At 38.2% G+C, this 19,868-nt stretch overlaps 1 protein-coding gene across 6 annotated transcripts in view; it reads right to left on the bottom strand.

The window, feature by feature from the left end:
* DOCK10 (dedicator of cytokinesis 10) overlaps window positions 1–19,868 on the bottom strand; it is a 252,846-nt gene that overhangs the window by 37,163 nt on the left and 195,815 nt on the right. For all 6 annotated transcript variants that reach the window (XM_077827342.1, XM_077827346.1, XM_077827344.1 and 3 more), the window contains 11 exons: window positions 17,367–17,491; window positions 15,425–15,537; window positions 14,044–14,181; window positions 12,090–12,272; window positions 11,353–11,463; window positions 9,659–9,874; window positions 8,827–8,884; window positions 8,376–8,474; window positions 5,502–5,608; window positions 4,169–4,291; window positions 2,311–2,424 (listed from right to left, as the gene is read on the bottom strand). In XM_077827342.1, coding sequence (XP_077683468.1) covers window positions 2,311–2,424; window positions 4,169–4,291; window positions 5,502–5,608; window positions 8,376–8,474; window positions 8,827–8,884; window positions 9,659–9,874; window positions 11,353–11,463; window positions 12,090–12,272; window positions 14,044–14,181; window positions 15,425–15,537; window positions 17,367–17,491 — 1,387 coding nt within the window. The remainder of the gene's footprint in view (window positions 1–2,310; window positions 2,425–4,168; window positions 4,292–5,501; window positions 5,609–8,375; window positions 8,475–8,826; window positions 8,885–9,658; window positions 9,875–11,352; window positions 11,464–12,089; window positions 12,273–14,043; window positions 14,182–15,424; window positions 15,538–17,366; window positions 17,492–19,868) is intronic.

The raw sequence follows: 19,868 nt of genomic DNA, 5'->3' as shown, positions 1-19,868 counted from the left end.
TACCCATCATTGTTCTTTTAAAGCACTTACCTTTAATTTCACATTACTCTCCTATCTTTTGTCACTGGGGCTTTGTTAGGAACAATCGAGGCCAACTTCGCCTCCCACAACATGAAAGCTCTTTACTTCTTAGTGAAACTAAAAATTCCATGAATGTATTTTAAAGCCATGTGTTTGTTCACAGCTTAAATTAAGCATGCTCCAGCGTATAAACCAAGCGGCATTTGTTTGCAAAACAATCATATTCTTTATATCACTAAGGCTGTTTAAATGAAGTTGCCCCTGTTTCACTGGCTGCAGAAAAGCCTTTGCATTGTAATGGAGATTTTAATCCTGTTTGTTTGAGCGCAGCTCAGCTACTCATGCAGGACTAGTTTTAAACTTAAGGCTCATCCTTTACTGAAGACTGGCATGTAGTTGCACTGCCCCAGGAATTGCCTTGGGAAGGAACTGTGACTTCAGAGTCACAATGGCTCCCCTGCTTCCCTCTTTCTTAGAAAGGTGGGGGAAAGTAAGTCACGGCAGTCCTTTATAGGCTGCACTTTGCTTTTCCCCCTTGCACCTGAAGAGTCCAGTTCCGCTGACCAGCAAACAGGGACCAATTCTTGGTCCCTTCCTTCTACTCCTTCCTCTCCCCGACTCTCCCCGCTAGGTGTACAGCGCCACTGTTCCAGCTATAATTGGAGTAGGTCCTGTGTAGCTGAGCAGAGAGTTAGGAGTCATACTCCATTGAGTAGGTTTCAGAGTAGCAGCCGTGTTAGTTTGTATTCGCAAAAAGAAAAGGAGTACTTGTGGCACCTTAGAGACTAGCCAATTTATTTGAGCATAAGCTTTTGTGAGCTACAGCTCACTTCATCGGATGCATAAAGTGGAAAATGCAGTGAGGATGTTTTATACACACAGACCATGAAAAACTGGGTGTTTATCACTTCAAAAGGTTTTCTCTCCCCCCACCCCACTCTCCTGCTGGTAATAGCTTATCTAAGATAGATAGATAAGATCACTTTAGATAAGCTATTACCAGCAGGAGAGTGGGGTGAGGGGAGAGAAAACCTTTTGAAGTGATAAACACCCAGTTTTTCATGGTCTGTGTGTATAAAACATCCTCACTGCATTTTCCACTTTATGCATCCGATGAAGTGAGCTGTAGCTCACGAAAGCTTATGCTCAAATAAATTGGTTAGTCTCTAAGGTGCCACAAGTACTCCTTTTCTTTTTACTCCATTGAGTAGCTGCTTAAACCTAGTGCACAATTTTGCACTTAAAATTAGAGCTACAATAAATATTTCACCAGAAGAAACACGGGGTGCAGTTCTGCTCCCAATGAAGTCAATAGCAACGCTCTCGCTGAGGTCACTGGCAGTAGGGCCAATGGATTCAGCATGGTGATGGATACATTTTTGTAATTCAGGGAAACCAAACAAACAAAAATTAGATTGCAAGATGTGACAATGAATGAAGCAATGTTATTTAATCTGCCACATTGAATAGTGAAAAGCACAAACAGTTAAGGTTAAGTAAACAGTACCTGGGGCAGGGGAGGATGAGTGAGAAGAATTAAAGAAAGCATGCAAGAGAACAGAGAACTTACCACAGCCTTGAATAAGACCAAAAGAAGAAAAGAGCATTAAAAACTAATTAGCAAACAGAATGATTCATATCAATCTGTTGTTTACACCTTATTATTACAGAGGAATGGAAATTGCAAGGTTGCCAAACATGTCTTAAAGGAACATGCTGGCCTCCCACAATGGTTTCCAGTGGGAAAAAGCGTAAATTCATGCCACAGGGATTGCTCTGAACAGGCTAAAGCACAGTAGATTGCATAAAACTACTGTATAGCATATTGCATAGAATCAAAAGGGGCTGAAAAGCAAAGGTCAGAAAGTCAGGAAGAAACGCAACAAATTAGCTACTGTTCACAGCTCTAGTTTATGGTGCTTAGAAAGATGGGACTGAATACTGAGGTCATTACTAGGATTTATTAAATTCTTATCACACAAAACATCACTGACCTTGTCTTCAGAATCAGCTTAGCCTGAGTAAGGAATGACTAGAAATTGAGGTGCAAATTCTGCTCTCAATCGCACCAGTGTAAATCCATTCTAACAATTTACACTGACATAAAGTAAAGATTTCTGGGCTCAGCCCAGGCTTTTTAATGAACTATTACAACATAGTTTCATTGTTGACCGTGTTTGCCTAGTTTAATTTCCTTAAGAAAAGTGTGTCCAGAATGATTTTCCCAAAATGTGCACTTTTATATCTATAGATACAAGGACTTACACACGAAATCTGAGGCTAACGTACCTGTCCATAAAAAGCAACACGATAGTATCGCCCGAACAAACGTTTCTCAGAATTCACTACTTCTGCAACCTTCAGATATGATCGATGGATGTCATAGTACAGATCTGACAGTCTCTAAGGTAAAAGGAAACAGAAGAAGTGCAATGTAAAATTATATTTTTAAAGGCTTTATTCAGGCTAAATTTGCCTCCATAGGATTTCCAATCATTTGGAGGTGGCTACCTTCTTTATTCTCAGTAGCAGCTGCAAGAGGTCAATTTCAAGACTCCTGCCTTCTCCTGGCCACACAGTTTTAGGGTGGTAGTAGCCTTCTTGCATAGCTCCATAAGGAAAGAGTTACAGTATAAATCTGTCCCAACGTGTAGAAAAAGAAATGGGATGGTCCCCCCACATCTGGATGGCCAGTGATGAGGCTACTCATCCTGATTACTGAACTGCGATTCAGTGGACATGGAATGGAATTAAGAGCACATCCTGAGAGACACAGCACAGAAGGGGCAGCCTCGGGGCGGGCATCAGGAGTCTCTTTATACCACTTTTGCACCAAACCACCCCCACCATCAGATAGAGCACTACTGCCCTTATACGCCATCGCAAGCCAGAATCAGCTCCAGGGTATTTTGGCTGGATACAGTCCTTACTCCTTCTCAGTTTCAGTTATTCTATAACTTTATCATCATAGTGTGAACTTCTGGTAAAAGCCATTGCACTGGGGCCATGCTTCCTAAATGACATCCCATGCTGTTACTTTTTTCCAGTTTAAACAAGGAAATCAATGACTTGGATTATTATTAAGTAATTGCTTTTCTACTTGAAATTAAAGAAAAAGAAAAGCAAACATGGAATAATTTCAAAATTAAATCCTTTATCCTGTAATTTTGGTTATTTTGATGCTTAGGTATATCTAAACATTTTCACTGCTACAAATCAACTCTCTGATAAATGCATATAGTAATTCCTATTCAGTTGGTCGAAGGGGTTGTAAAAATAAGAATAGACCTCTAGAAGGGTCATATAATGCTAGTATAGACTAAAATATCTAAATAAAAAATAGCTAGAATTTTGATATAATTTCACCAGGCAACAATATTATGGTTTTAATGAGCTTTACAGGTTCATTTGTCCGAAGAAATTTGCAAGTGTGATTTTAATGCCTATGAAAGGAACAGGATTTGAAAGCAAAGCCCTTTATCCATTCATGGCACAGGTAAAGCATAGGTGATAGCAATGTGAGTTTCCATCCTCTGTCCCACCAGTGTACCCAAACCCTGAGCTGGTGGGATCAGCTTTGTGGGTTAGAGAGTAGATACTTCCCCCCTCCCCCATCCAGTTAGTCTTCTTCTTTGACTGCCTAAAAGGGGATTGTTTAGACCGCAATCCTGCAATGAACTTCAAATAGGCACAGGAGCCTGCTCACTTTTTGAGCTCATTGCATGTCAGGGCAACGGTCATTATAGTGATGTGGACCCCAATTCTCTTGGAACTGAGCTAAAGGCCAATATACTCATTTCATGTAGGCTATGGAATAGCCATGAAGATGGAACAATGTTTGGTCACTACCTTCATAGGTGACAGTATATGGTAATTTTACTAACGTAGGTCTGAATAATGAAAACTATATCTATGGGATCTCAGAGCTACAGAAACCATAGAAAATGTATTTTCACAGGGTTTCCATAACCTTGCACAGGCTTCAGACAAGATATTTTTAACTCAGTCATCAAAAGACGAAAGAAAACCCTCCAGCAATATTAAAATAAAATTGAAATATGCCAACTTAAAGAACAACACTAGTCTGTGTTTTCCTACTACTCTTTGTTTTTTCAAGACAGACATTTTAATTGGAAACCCAGCTTACTTTAAAATCTCTTTGTTTCTCAAATACAGCAATGATAGGCTTGTTAACTCCAGCAATCAGTTCATATCTTTCAGACTTCCACAGGTATTCAACACATAACTCCAGCTGCTTCACAAGGATATTCTGTAATCCCACAAATAAAAATTCTATGGTGACTTGCTTGTTGATAGCATTTGGTAATTATGATGACATCAACAGTACATATATATTGTTTTATTTCAATATGATTTCTTCTATACAGTAGGTTAATATAGTCATAAGAAGTTTAGTAAGAAATTGGTGAAAATCATTTGGCAACCTGCTACAGTCTCATGTAGGACTATGTACCACTTTAAAGATTCAGAATGCCCCAAATAAGAAATTCCTAAAGCTTCAGAAACCACCAGCCATCATATATCTGCAGCCATGCTTCTGCAAGCTACCACAAGAGAAGTAATGCCAGGCTGGTTCAGTAAGTGCTTGGGCATTTGAAGAACCCACAGGTGATACAGAAAGTGGTGCTACCTACTGGATCACTAGCACTCTTCCATCAGAGCCATTAGCAAGTTAATGGATGAGATATAAAACATTCATAGACAGAAAAAGACCCCCTGGCACTTTTTTGGAGAAGCAGAGGGATGTTTTAGTCACGGTTCCCCATATTCCAATTCTGGTATTTTACAATCCATCAAGCTAAAATTCCACCCCAGTTATTTAAATTGGATGTTTTTGTGGCTTTATTGTGCATTGTTAAACAGTTGTCATATTTAAGGTGAAAAGAGTCTGCATTGGGTAAAGTGATCCCTTAATATAGTTTATCACATTTATATTGTGCGCAGGTATCATATAAAAATGTTATTGCCCTCCAGAAACATATGCGTATCTTTTAGCAAAGGCTACACTACAGGTTTGGGATAGAACTAAAGAAAAGTTCTTTTTCCCTCACCAATAACAGCCATTGCAAATAATTCAGATCTTAACCCATATCACAAACCAGAGACTTTTAAAGACTGGGAGAGCCATGGAATACATACAGTTGGCCAACTATTCAGTAAAGAAACGTTTCTAACTTATTTAGTAATCAAAACTATCTTTGACTGTCCCACTCTCCGGTGGTACCAGTGTTTTCAAGTTAGGCATTATAGTTCTCAACTTTCTAGAAAAACTGTTTTATACAGAAAGCTAATTTTAACAGACGTAACGGCATCAGGTGAATTAGGAAAGAAATTTACATGACAAGGATTTATAAACCGGTTAACACTTCATAAGTAAATAAATAGTTAAAAAAAACCCCTTAAAGTAATAAAGTTAAAAGAATACAGAACACTATTATTTAAATGCTACCATTGCTAACCTCGTTATATGGAGTATCTTGCATTCCAGAATCTTCTTTCATAGCTCCTTCTTCTTTAATGTTTGGGGTAATATTTAGAAAAGCTGGCCATCCCATGGAAAATAAGCCTTGACATACAAGCCATAACAATACTAATTAATACTTGTATAACCATGGATTTTAAAAGGCTATAGGATGTTGTAAAATGACAACCAATTTTATTTAGCTAGGATTATTACTTTTTTATTTTTTTACAATCTAAGTGATGAGTGCCACAAATAGAACTGATTGAATTTATGACACATTCTTCTAAGTTCCCTCTGTGGCATAAATCCGCTTGTCTAGGCAGATACACTAATATGTATTCATACGGCAATGATCTCAGAGAAATCTTCTCCTTTCCTCTGCGTGTCATTACTCTACTTGTGTTCTATCACTCTGCCAACCCATATAAAACTACACATAGAAGATAGTATTCTACAGTAATGGTACAATAGCATTACTACAGGGCTAGAGTCTCTCACCCTTACTCATGTTGACTAGTACAATCGGCCCTTATCCCTGCAAAGACTTACATACATATTTAACTTGACACACTATGTGTAGTCCTTCTGAAGTCAATGAGAGCACTCATAGTGCATAAAATTAAGCATGTGAGTAGTTCAGTGGTTTTCAGCTAGATTATGTACAAAATACAGTATTACTCACTAAGGGTAAGATTGGCAGAATCTGGCCCATAGTGATTTAGGCCACTAATACCTTAGTGCTTTTTAAAAGGAAAATCTGCCAGAGAAGGTGATGTTAAGACAAACTTCAGAAACACACGATGTTTAGGTTTCAGAGTAGCAGCCGTGTTAGTCTGTATACGCAAAAAGAACAGGAGTACTTGTGGCACCTTAGAGACTAACAATGAAGTGAGCTGTAGCCCACGAAAGCTTATGCTCAAATAAATTTGTTAGTCTCTAAAGTGCCACAAGTACTCCTGTTCTCTTTACATTATGTTTAGTTTAACAGCAGAAAAATTTGAAGGACGGTAATCTATTAAATTTAGAGTGAAATATACTGTACCACTGTGCATGGAAACACAGAGGCACACACCACAAAGGGGTTGCTATTACTATTTGTTTTGACTTATTTGACGTTTTACTGCCTCTGAGTTTTGACGTTACCCTTAAGCTGTTCATTCTTTACACGCATGACTTCCTATCACACTCCCCCGCTTGACGAAAAGCGTACTTCCCTTAATACATTTGTCTCACTCCTGCAGATGATGTGACTTCACCATTTATGAGCTATCAGACTACTCTCTCCTTTCTAAAACACACATCTTATTCTCCCCCACACCCAAAATATTTATTCTCTTTTCCACAGAAGCAATTCTTTATGGAAGCTGTGCCTATAGAGCTAGCTCATGCTGAGAACAACCCTGAAATGTAAGTTTAATAAACTAACAGAGATTGACAGAGGAACAAGATAATTAAAGACAAAAAATCTTATTTTTTATTTCTCTGCTATGCTCTAAGTAAAATAATCTAGACTGGCAATTATGTGTAGACAATCAGGTATGGGGCCTGATCTTCCTTGCACTGCGGTCAACTGAGAGTTTTGTCACAGACCTCAGTAAGAGCAGGATTAGTCTCATTGCCAGGTTGACTCCCCAGTCACACAATTGATGTTCATATAAGCCTCAGAAAAATGACATTCTGTAGGAGTTTTACATGGCTCCACTCATCTCAGACTTGGTACAAATGAAGACTTTACATTAAAAAAAAATTTAACGCTTCCTCCTTTTAATAGATTCTAGCCCTAATCGATGCATTTAATGGATTTTCTCTGTTAATGTGAAAAAGAAATATATTATTGTTGACCCTGAAAATGGTTTTGCAAATGATTGGGAAGTTGAATATATTAATTTGAACATCAATTCTGAGAGGAGCAGCATTACAGTAACCGCAACAACATTTCTTTTTTTTCCTTTATTTTTCCCCCTGAAATCAGGTGATTTTATGTAGCCATAAAACTCTTGTGGCCGGAAAAAGTCACCCAGTTGGGGATGAGGGTCCAAAAGTCCTAACAAAGTTAGGGAATTTAATCCAAAATGTAATCACATATTTTTTTCTGCATGGGCATTTCACTATTACACCAAATAAATGGTTGAACCACAAAACTTGATTTATCATAAACTGTCAAAAAAAAAGGGGGGAGGGTGGGGAGGGGCAGGGTGACTAAGACCCAATCATACAAACTGCAGTGTCTCTCCTGCAAGACTTAGCTCCATTTGACTTGATGTGGTAGATACAGGCATGTACTATCTTGCAAGAGATACTCCTGCACCTTGCAGAATTGGGCCTTTAATGTTTTATCATATTATAAGGAAGAAAATGAACTCCAGTTAAAAAGCTGTCCATCATGTACTACATATAATATCATTGTCTGGATGTTAATTTTTTCTGACTGTACAATCAAGGTCTTATTTCTACTTCTGTTATTGGACATTGATGATGTATAATTGTCCTTTTTAAGCAGTTTATCTCTTTTTGAAATGAAAATTACAGGATCCTTTTATGATCTATTTTTGTGCAAAGCTCCGACTGACTAAAGTAGGAGTTCCCTGCATGGATCAGTAGCAGAATGGCTTATTGTTGGTAAACACTGTAACTAGTGACATACCGTACAATTCATCAAGATAATTAAATAGTCCAACCAAAATGAGCATCAGAAAAGTATCACACATATTTCCTAGTATTAATTGCTTTCTATTAAAAACATAATCATGCAACATAATTCTTTTCCCTTTTGAGAACATCTTCTTTCACTAGATCAGTTTAAGAGCAGTAATTCCATTTCCTAAATGATGTTATTTGACCCATAAACAGGCATGGTTAGAACACTCACTTCCTCCATTGTGAGTAGTTAGTAACAGATTACTATCAGAGACTTGAACATCTTCCAGGAGCATACGTGAGGTACAAATCTTTTCCATTTTCCAGTAACCTATGGTAGTGTAAGATGTTATTAGTATAGTGCTACTGGTATGTGTTAATAACATGCATATTTAATAATGACGCACTAACAAATTAAGCATTCTCTTTTAGCACTAAAAAGCTAAACATTCAATTAACCTCTTATGTATAAAATACATATTTTATTATGCTGTTACAATAAGAATTTACTAGCCTCATATCTTAAACATGTGTGAAGGGTACAAGCAGCAGGATATCTTGAAAAGAACACAAATGTGATCTGAATGAAATAAAACAGTTGCAAAATGTATAACAGTTGTATAATGTAGAACAGTTGTATAATTCTCTACATTAATTATTGCATTTGAATACATTGAACTTACCCTTTCTTTTCAGGTATTCTGCAATGAGGGCAGCTATATGGATATAGCACATAGCAGCCTGAAACCAGAGACCATATAAATACATTAAAGTACACCCCAGATCTTACATTATTAGTTTGCTGAGGGTCAGAAACCCTCTTCATTTTTGGAATATGTTTTGGAAAAGGGGAAACAAACTTAGTTTGACAATTTGAAGAAATCACAGGTCAAATATCGAAGTCCTTACTCAGGCAAAACTATCATTGATTTTAATAGGAGTTTCGCCTATGTACGTATAGAGCAAGGGTTAAACAAGAGCATCAGGATTTGACCCATAGAAAATACATGGTTACTTTGGAAACAAGATATATTGGGCTAAGATCTTGGGGTTCAATTAATCAATTTAATACAAATAACATTTTTGCCAAAAAGAAATTTTTTTGCTTTGGCCCAGATCATCTCCTGTGCTGAAAAACAAACAACCCAAAAGGGAATGGAAACTACATAGTTTTGTCTTCATTAGGAAATTACATGGTTTAAACACAATTTTAACAGTTGAATTAGCTAACATGAAGCTGGCAATGACCTTGTGGTCACTGTAGACAAGAACAAATCATGCTTAGCAATGTGTCAGCTAGTCATGGTTAATTCCTGTTATATAGCCTGTAATATACAGCATATTCAGGCATTCTTCAACCCAGTCCACATCTTATTTTAGTCATCTTGAGGGAAACTGCACGTTTAGCTTAGATGATAATAATCATAATTAATTATACCGAGTTTTTATAGAGTTCTTTTCATCTGTAGATCTCAATCTAAATACAGACTGATTTCTTTGTCTTACGTAAATTACCTCTGATAAATCTCCATTTCTAGCATGAATCTTGGCCATATTTTCAAGCCAAGTCCTTCGTAATTCAGGTGTACTGGCATATGAGTTTGCTAGGCTGTACTGCAGGTCTACAAGCATCTCTGGGTCTTTCTCATGTTCCTTCATCTGCGCTGTGGCCATTAAAACTGTCCTGATGCGTTTGGTCAGGTCTTTCACCTCTGCTGGAAAGTGACTGTTCTTTGGAAAAGATAAGCAACGAATCATTGAAAAGGCCTACAAAGCCATACTTTTATCATGTTAAACTATAGTATCACTGGTGACTGGGCCTGAAGTCAATGGATAGACTCCTATTTAGATCATGCTCATAGCCCCATTATATTTACATATTTTACACAGTTCTCTGCCATTTATTTACTGATGTGTCACAGCATCCATTAGAAACCCTAGTCTATATTCTGATTTCAGTTACATCACTGTCTATATGGAGTAATTCCACTCAAGTCAACAGACTGAGGCTGGGGTAATAAGCAAAAATATGATCATATGTTTGTAAAGGGCTGTTAAATTTATTTCCAGATTTGGATACACTTACTGATGCAAGTAATACCTTAACTCCACAGGTAGCCTCACTAACGTCAATGGCAGAAGGTTGTATTATTCAGTGTGAAAAATGGTATCTCAGCCATTTCAAACCACACAAGATAAAAATTTGGTCTTCCTATCAGCCAGATCATAGATTATTCCTCAAAATATTTATGTCAGTTCTGCTATTTTTCTTTTTGAGATGGACAATAATAAATTCTGATATTCAGGGTTTTGTTTGTGTTTGTTTTTTTGCATACATGTAGAGAGCATAACGACAGAGAAAAATAAAATTGTGCCTTTCTTTTGATTGGCAGGGCGGAGAATGCTACAAAAGCAGAACACACAGATACAAGGTTAGCAGATCAAAGAATATCAAAGCTGCCCTTTAACAAATACAGGCGAGACTCCCATGTTACTTACACTAATGTTACATCAGTGTAACTATTGACTTCAATGGACTTATTCCTGATTTACACCACTGTTAGTGAAAGGAGAGTAAGCCCCATAAATATAAAGTTGAAAATGTTTCTTGAAAAGCATTTGACAAGAGCTTATAAAAATACCCAAGTTGTGATTGAAAACTGTATTCTAATATATTTAGCAGAGTGGGGTCTAAACAGTTTTTAAAATAATACTTATTAGGAGTTAATATTTTAAATGCCCTTATTTTGGGTTAGCAAATTGTTCACAAACCAATCTGGATTTTCTATTAACATATTTATTATTCATAAGTATTTGTTTATGAATAGTTGGAAGAATAATTTCTAGCCTAAATATCATTTGGGAACTGTTAACTTCAACTACATGCTATTCATGGTGTTTCACTGGTCGTACGGCATAATTTCTGCTCCATGATTGGATGAGTGAAACATTTTCAAAAGGAGAATGACAAATAGTGAATAACAAATAATAAGTTCAGATTTATAAACTTTCATGCTATATTTATTAAGATTTTGGGATTCACAAACATTTACCTAAGTTCCTGGTAGTTGCCTGACTACTTGAGAAAATAATAACATGAACCATGAAAAACTAAGTCAGTCCTTTTATTCATGAAGGTATTTGTGAATCAGATCTTCCTATCATTCAGTCATCTATAACAGGTAGTGATAACACAAAACCTTTCTTACTTTCATCTGCTTGTCTCCATTAGCAAAATTATTTATAATTGCAAGTGAATGCTGAAACCGAGATCCACCAATCCCTGCATCTGCGATCAATTGGCTTACAGCTTTGATGAGCTATGGGTGAAGAGGAACAAAGAACAGTGTATGGTTATTAACGAAAAGCAAAGTTTGGACATAATTTTAATTCTCTGCTTTAAAAAACCAGCAAGAGGTGGAACTGATAGGGTGAGAGGAAAGGGCTTTCCACAAATATTTTAACAAGACAAAATATAAGCAAATATATAAATAAAAATAACAAATCATCTTCTATATGTTTATAATTGTTTACATTTTAAAATGTGAGATCCCGTCTCATCACTGTATTACTCCAGTTTTATGTTCATGTATCTGTACTGATTGAATCACACTGCTGTAAAATTAGAGAGGAAAATTAAGCCCACACTATTGACACACTGGGTCAGATTTGCTCCATCAGCTATGTGCTGTGCCTCTGATGCAACGAAGCCATAAACCTGATTTAACTGGCCAGTTAGCTAAGTTTGCAGCTGTTTTGCATCACCAGCACAAAGCGAAACAGCTGGAAAGAACTGGTGAATATGGCCCAATGTTTTCAGACATGCCAGAAAAATTAGAATGACACAGAGAAACTGTGATTTGCAGAATTCAAAGAGTCATTTCAGTGGACTCTTTTTTATATAGCCCGTATATATTGTTTAAAGTGCATCTTACACTTCACTCACCTGTAGATGGGACCTGACTATTGACTTCTGCTTGTTAAATTCAAAGTTCTTTCTCATGAAAAAATAAAGAAGAGCAGATGCCTCTGTTTGAGTTGACCGTGACCTATGGTTACAGCATTTCAGGATTTCATAGCAGAATGATCCACACATGTCTGCTTGCCCTTGAAAAAATGCTGGAGGAAACTACAGGGAAAAAATGTCAAAATGTTTAGCACTTCTCCCACTCCCTGCTACATTCATTTTGAATCAACATATTTTGTTTCAAACTTTCATTAAAAACAAGCCTCTCTCTCAGACACTCCAGTGTCTAGCAAAAACATCTGCCACTAGCTAAGCATTCTCTTCTGTGTAAAAATGAAAGTAAGTGAAAATGGTGTGTGCAAGTTATGCACAAAGCATTACCCAAAACCTGTTGTGTACAAAGCATCAGTCAAATTGACCTTCCAAATTTGTATTTGATGCACAAATATCATCATGTGCACTGAAAGCATAGTGAGGGGCAGCAGTGGCAATGAAAATAGCATAGTCAAGGGAAGTGGGGAGAGTTCAGACACCATTATAAAAGCTGACCAGTGAGGAGAAAAAAGTTTGGAATAGCACTACAGCTGAGGAAATAATGGATGTTTTGTGGAAGTATGGAAAGGTTGAAAAAATTCATTTCAGTTGGACTGAAAACAAAAATTCCAAAATATTGGTGAATCCAAAAGTTAAAAAAAAAAACGTTTTGGATTGAATTAAATGTTTCAGTTGACCTGAAATACAACATTTCAATTTGAGCATTTTTAAAACGTTTTTGAATTTATATAAAGACATTTAAAATAAATTTCAAAACAAAAAGTTATTTCAAACCAAAAATTGGAAACATGCCGGGGGAGGGGGTGTAAGGGGAGGAGGAGGTAAGGAGAGAGGGCTAGGTTATTTTCAAAACAATTGGTGAAATTGGCATGAATTCATAAAACGTCTCAGTGTTGCCAAATCTGATATTTTTGCCAGAAAACATTTTGCTGAAAAATTTCGTTCCTCTCTATTGATTACCATAGCTTTATGCCACATTAAGCTAGTGTTCCTCTTGTGGCCAAGTCTGAACAGCATTAGAAGGCAGAGAGTATAGGATGTAAAGGTCCAAGTGACTCTGTTTGCTGAGAGCTATTAATCACAGGATGGAGACAGTAGAAAACAGAAGGAATGAGAGGAGGGAGAAGATAAGCACGTTTGGCGCAGATCTAGATTGCTATAGAGATTATTATCCCCAAAGGAGCCACTACTGAGATCAATATGCCTACAGCCATTTGGAGAAAGAACACAACCCCTGCACGCAATGGGATGGATGGATGCGATGATGTTAGATATTTACTCTCCTGCCGCTGCACATGTTCCTCTGGCTCCTGGCAGTCTGGTGTGTAATTTAAAGCAGGCTGTGGCTGGTTTATCTTATATTCCTTTGGCCTTTGAGCTATGTGGCTGGGAGAGGCATGACCATATTTCTTTTTTTTGCAATTTACAACCATTCTGGAAGAATGGCATGTAGCTTAAACTTTTCTCCACTACTGTGTTCCATGCAAGGGACTGGACAATCAGATCTATTTTGTTTAATGTTACTAAATTACAGTAGCATTTCTCCTCAGCCACCACTATAATCCATCTGCCAAATCCCTGATTATTTTTTTGAAAGGTCCTCAACTCCAGCTCCGATTTTGTAGCTTTTAGATCTGGTTCCCAGACACAGCGAGGTAGTTCAGTGTCTAGAGGTTAGAAAATGCTCCCATAATTATTTGTACCTACAAAACTGCAGATAGTAAATCAGAGAGTGTTTTTCAACACCGATCCCTAAATACCAATGAAACGAAGAGACAGAAAGCACCTTAAAGCGTGAAATCCTCCACCAGGTTGGATTTATTGCACTGCCCTGTCAACCTTATGCAACAGCTTTCAAATGGAATAAAAGTACAGTTACCTTGCTCACAAACAGCCGCAAGGCAGCAAAGACATGCTTGAGGGCTACTGCTGACTGGTTGACTTGCAAAAAGAGCAGGTAGGTATCAAAGACCTTTTTCATCAGTGCATTCTGGCAATCAGATTGCTGGAGTTGTCTCTGAAAAGTTAGCACGCAAACAGGATTGTAATATTTTTAAAATAATGGAACAGAAAATGGCTCCTTTGTTTTTTTTGCACCAAGTCCTAATGTGTCCAAATGTGATGGTATCTTTAATGTCAGCCCTACAAGTGCTTAGAAGTTACCTGCAACATGAGGCATTCCCCATGGGCTGTGGGCTCTTCATACCTACAGTAATATGGGGCCATTGTTTTCCACTGTTTGTTCTCCCTTCTCTTTCCCACAAACTACCACACATAGCACTTAGGACAGGGAAGTGGGACTCATGAGAACTAGGTTCTGTTGATGGCTGCCACTTTCTATCTGTGTGACCTAGAGCGAGTCACTTAGGTCAACATTTTCTAACTTAAATGCCTACAGTTAGACTTCTCAATCCAATACATGAATGGCTTGATCAGTGGCCTGACTTTAAGAGGTGCTGAGCATCCACAACTCCCGCTGACTTCAGAAGAAGCTATTTCAGCATCTCTGAAATTCAGATGACTTTGGCCATGTCTACACTTAGCACTGCTGCAATCGATACAGCAGGTGTTGATTTGCAGGTCTGGTGAAGACACGCTAAATCAATGGCAGAGTGCTCTCCCATCGATTTGTGTACTCCACCTCTCTGAGAAGGGTAAGGGAAGTCGGTGGGAGAGTGTCTCCCATTGAGACAGCTTGGTGTAGACACTGCAGTAAGTCGACCTAAGCTACATCGACTTCAGTTATGTTATTCACGTATGTTATTCACGTTTGGGTCAACTTGCTGCAGTAGTGTAGACCAGCCCTTTTATTCAGGTGCCTCAGTAAGAAGTTAGCAGCCTAAGCTTTATGCACCCAAGTTTGAAAAGTTTGGCATTAACTTCTCTGTGCCTCAGTGTCTCCATTTTTAAAATGTGGTAATACTTACCCACCTTTGTAAACGTATTGAGATTTTTTAATGACAGGTTTATATGAGGTCAAACCATTACTATCATCACACTGTAGCAAGTGATGCTGTTTCCATGGGTCATCCCTTTTCCTAGCTCTTCTGCTCAGCCAGGACACTTTAGGCCAGTACCTACATGAGGGCTTACTACTCCCTTTCCTTCACTCCACCAAAACCCCTCAATAATAGAATGATTTGGCATTGTATTTGTTTCTTTGTAATGTACTCACAGGCATTTTGAAACTTTTTAAAAATTCTCTTTTTGCTCAAACCTATGACACCATTTCAAGCAGAATTTGCAACAATAGAACATACCTGGTGGTTCTGAGTGAAAAGACACAGTAGGTCAAGAATTGTGAGGCAAACCTCTGTGGCAATATTTGCCTCTGTGTCTGCGTAGTGTACAATGTCTGTTTCATTGGAGCTGCCTGCAGCAAAAGAAGTGGGAAGAGAACAACAAGTGAGTATCAAGATAAATAACCCTCCAATCAGATCAAGAACTGCTTTCAAAGTCAGTACAAACATTCATTCCTGAGCGTGCATGTTAGCTAAAGGGGGGAAGAGGGTTCTTTGCTTTAATTTTGTTAATTTTGTAACAACTTTTCAACTTTGCAGAATATTGTTTCTTTGTTTGCTTTTTTTCATCACAGATTACATTCAGCCTGACAAGAGATTTGAACCATGAATTATATCCTATCATCACATCTCCTTCAGAAAAAAATTTATGTGCAATAAACAAATGTATACTTGACATTTTCTGTCACACCGTCTGCCACTAGTTACATATCTTTTTCAGGTCTGCCTATCTGTAACCGTTAGGTCTGTTAAGGGCTAACTGTAGGGTACATCAGGCTGTGTGTGCAGAGGGCATGAAACCACTAGCAGCTGATGGATGCACTCTACCTGTAAAGGACAAGGGCATGCAGGTTGCCTTCAGAGGACAAGGGAAAAGTGAACTCTTACATAATAATTAGTACAAATAAGTGAGCAGTGTGCATTCATTTTAGCATCCCCTTTAGATGTTAGCTGTGCAAAATGGGAATGGTACACTGTCCTCCCTGTTTAGGGTATCTTAACACTGCTGGAATCAAAACTCCGCCTCACCTTCCAGTCAGGGAGTACAAGCACTAGAATTCTGGCTGTCCACAGCACAAAAACACAGTGGGGGTGGCAATTGGAGAAGAAAGAATCCCTAAGCCTTCTCCCCTCACACAGGCATACAATGACTGCTAAAATCTGGCAATGTTTGTTCCATAGGTGAATTAGCAAATGCTTGACTTGTCTGTAAATGCTATAATTCTAGAATGATATTCTAATGCTACAATTCACTTCAGTGAGTTACAATGCTGATGAGGAAAAAATGGATATTTATATTTTAAAGCCTCTACTCTCAGAAGTCACATTACTGTATTTGCTCACTGACACAGAATGCCATTCTTATGGTTAAACAGAGACATGTGTAGGTATGCTTTAAGGATACCTGTTATTTTTTAAATGTCCAATACACACTACATCTTAATGAGCACATAAAATATTACCTCTTGATTTTGGGATTAAAAGGAAAATTGCTGTGAAAAATACTGAGGCATCCATTTTCATAAAATCTGCTTCCTACAGATTAAAGCACTGGGATATGAAAATGACAAGGAGATGACAATTTGCAGCAGTTACAGCCACACTCTATTTTGAAGAGCTTTATTTGTCATGATTAAAGACGGTTGAAACATTCAGAATTTTGAAATTTTTTGATGGAAAACAGGACAATGTTTTCTTGACAATATTTGCAAACAGAGTCCCCATTTTTTATCAGCTCTAGCGCTTATCCTATTTCAGCTGTTGCACACCTGACTGTACAACACTCCCAGGGGCAGGTTCTCAGATGGTGCAAATTACCATGGAACTTAATGAGCTGGCAAAAAAGTGGGTGGTATGAATCCACTGAAGTCTGTGGGAAGTCAGCACCTCTGAAAAGCAAGCTGCTAATTTCATTTTCAAACTATGTGTTTAAGTACCTATTTTCAGGTTCTGATGTTTGAAAGTGTTGGCTTTTTTTTTCTTTACAGGTCTATGGTTCAACTATTAATATTCATAGAAGTTCCATTTCAGCCCAGCAAAGCCCACTGAAAACAATGTAAAGACTCTCATTGACTTCAATGGGCTTTGAATCAGTCTCTTATACATCATGGTGCTGGGCTCTATAGAGAAAGCTAAGATAGAGAAACAGACAAATAAGTAGATTAATTTCCTTCATACTTACTTGCCATGCTGCTGTCTATCATTTGCAAGAGTTTGGGGTTGGAAAATGCATTTTTGCCACGGATTATTGGTAACGTTTGAGATCTGTGATGTTTGTGGCCATCATGACTTGAAGTAGAATGCATCCTGAAATTGAGAGAGCACCGTTTTTTGTTTAAATGTTGTTATCATATCCCTATAGTTTTTCCATGTCTCTCAGAATTATCTGCAGTATTTCTCAATGACCCAAAGGGAGACCAACTGATGCAAAATATTTCAGGTTAATATAGCGGAAGAACAAAGTCAGCAAGGCATATATAACACAAGTAGATGTTCTGTGATTTCTTGAGATCACAGGAGACATAACAACATTCACTTATTACTAGGAGAAGCATTGGTTTAAACAGCTGACTAATGTTTACACAACGGCCCTTAGGGGAAGAGGAACTGAGCTGAGTTCTGTTGGTTTAGAATACAGAAAAAACTATTTACACCACAAAGTATTAAACACAATTAATAAATAATGGGGGACTGATGATTTTAGAATGGACATTGATCACAAAAAAGAAAAATTTTTTTTTTGTATTCTGCTAATGAATACAATAGACTATTTTGCTAAATAGAAGACATTTCAAACTAAGGGCACCAAATACAGGCACATCCATTCATACATAGGTTCCAAAATAAAAATGGCCTTATTTTCAAAAGTACGGGGAACCTGCTTCCACTGGTGAATTCAGTGAGAACTGACAGCATGTCTGAAAATCAGGTCCCTTTTATTTAGGTGCCTAAATATGGATGCCTAACTTTAAGTACACAGTTTTGAAAATTTTGTCCTCTGCACAATTTATTTTCTGCATACAGGCCTAGAATCTGTATGAGTTTTGACTTGCACAGTTAGCGCATGATCAGTCCTTCAGAAGGAGAGGAGGGAGGGTTACCCGCAACCTTCCTCCATGGTTTCCAACCCCATGCCCTACCACAGAACGAGAAGGAGGTTTGTTTCCTGAAAATCACAAGTTTCCTGAAAGCCACAACACTCAGGAGAGCTGCCAAAAGCCATCCAAGTGGAGAGCTTGTGCCTCAGCACTCCTACCCTGACTCCCCACAGCTTCCATTTCCACATGACCCTGAAGGAGATCTTTCTTTAGTAGACTTTAAGGCCAGAAGGTACCAGTATGACAATCTAGTTTCCTACATACCACAGGCCAGGAAGATTTACCTGTATCAGCCCCATAACTACTGGCTGAGCTAGAGTGTGTCGTTTAGAAAGACAACCAATCTTGTCTTGTGCAATCTTTAAGGACTTCAGCTGATCGAGAATCTACCACATCCAAGTAGTTCCAATGGTAAATTACCCTGACTGTGAAAAATATTGGCCTTTTAGCTGTGCTACCCAGACCGCTCTGATACCCTAACCCTCTTTTCGCAGGGGAGGGGAGGGTTGGCTGCATGGTGTATGATGGGGTCATCAGAATTGTGGGCAAGGGAGCAGGATGCCACAGATGGTGGCTCCACTCCACTCCATCACCTTCTGTCCTGCTCTCCCAAAGAGTGGAGTCCCATCTCCTCCAAATACATACAGGCAAAGGGTGGGCTTTGCCCTTACCTTTTCCCACCAAGAGTAACATGCCCAAGAAGAGGCCCTTCTACTTGTGGACATGTAAGGTAGAAAATCAGGACCCAAGGCACTAACAGTTTCAGCAATAAATTGAGCATTTATGTGTACTTTCCACTCAACTAAAAATGTCTCTGATCTGTTGGTAATTATTTGATTATATTACAAATATTTTTAGACTTTCAAAAGAGCTCAGCTCCCTTTCAGTGGCCAAATTTTTGCTACCCAACATGGTGCAAAACTGCTTCTAAGTGCTGCAATGGGAACTCCTGGGTGAAAATCTGACCCCAACTGTTGAGCACTTGAAAATCTTACCTTGGATTACTTTGAAAATCTGGCTCCACATGCACATGAAAATACATTGTTGGTCACCAAATGTAAATAAATAAACATACACCTTCAAAAGCAGAGTGCAAGTTAGAAGGGCCATTGAAAAGTAACAATATTTTATTTATCTCTTAACATATGTCTTTGCCATTCCTTACAAATATTTTTTATAGCCAAAAGGGCTAAATGCTGCTTTGGGAGGATGCAGACTGTAGCAGTCGCTTGAAACAGCTGCAGCATGCCTCATTTGTGGTAGTTTTAAAATTTTGTTCCACCATGCTGGTTCTCCTGTAAACGTGCAGCAAAACAATGGTCTCTTCATGCTTTAATTCAAAGGCACCTTGCCAGTTCCAGCTGTGAAATGAGATCAGTGCTTATTCTAGAGGAGGGAAAAAGGAATGTTTCCTTTTCCTCATGTTTCATTTGTTCCAGCCATATGCCACGATACAGGCTTATGATGTTGGGCATTATTGGGTTTGAATCAGATGTGCATAGATAAACAATTTTATCTGAAAAGCACAGAGCGGTGTGAATAGAGCCTTTTTCAGCCTGCTCTTAGACAAAGCCTACAAACCACAT

Source organism: Eretmochelys imbricata, chromosome 9 (genome assembly GCF_965152235.1).
Source record: "Eretmochelys imbricata isolate rEreImb1 chromosome 9, rEreImb1.hap1, whole genome shotgun sequence".
Taxonomy (NCBI): domain Eukaryota; kingdom Metazoa; phylum Chordata; order Testudines; family Cheloniidae; genus Eretmochelys; species Eretmochelys imbricata.
Note: the sequence above shows the minus strand (reverse complement) of the source record. Positions and strands in the feature narration are given on the sequence as shown.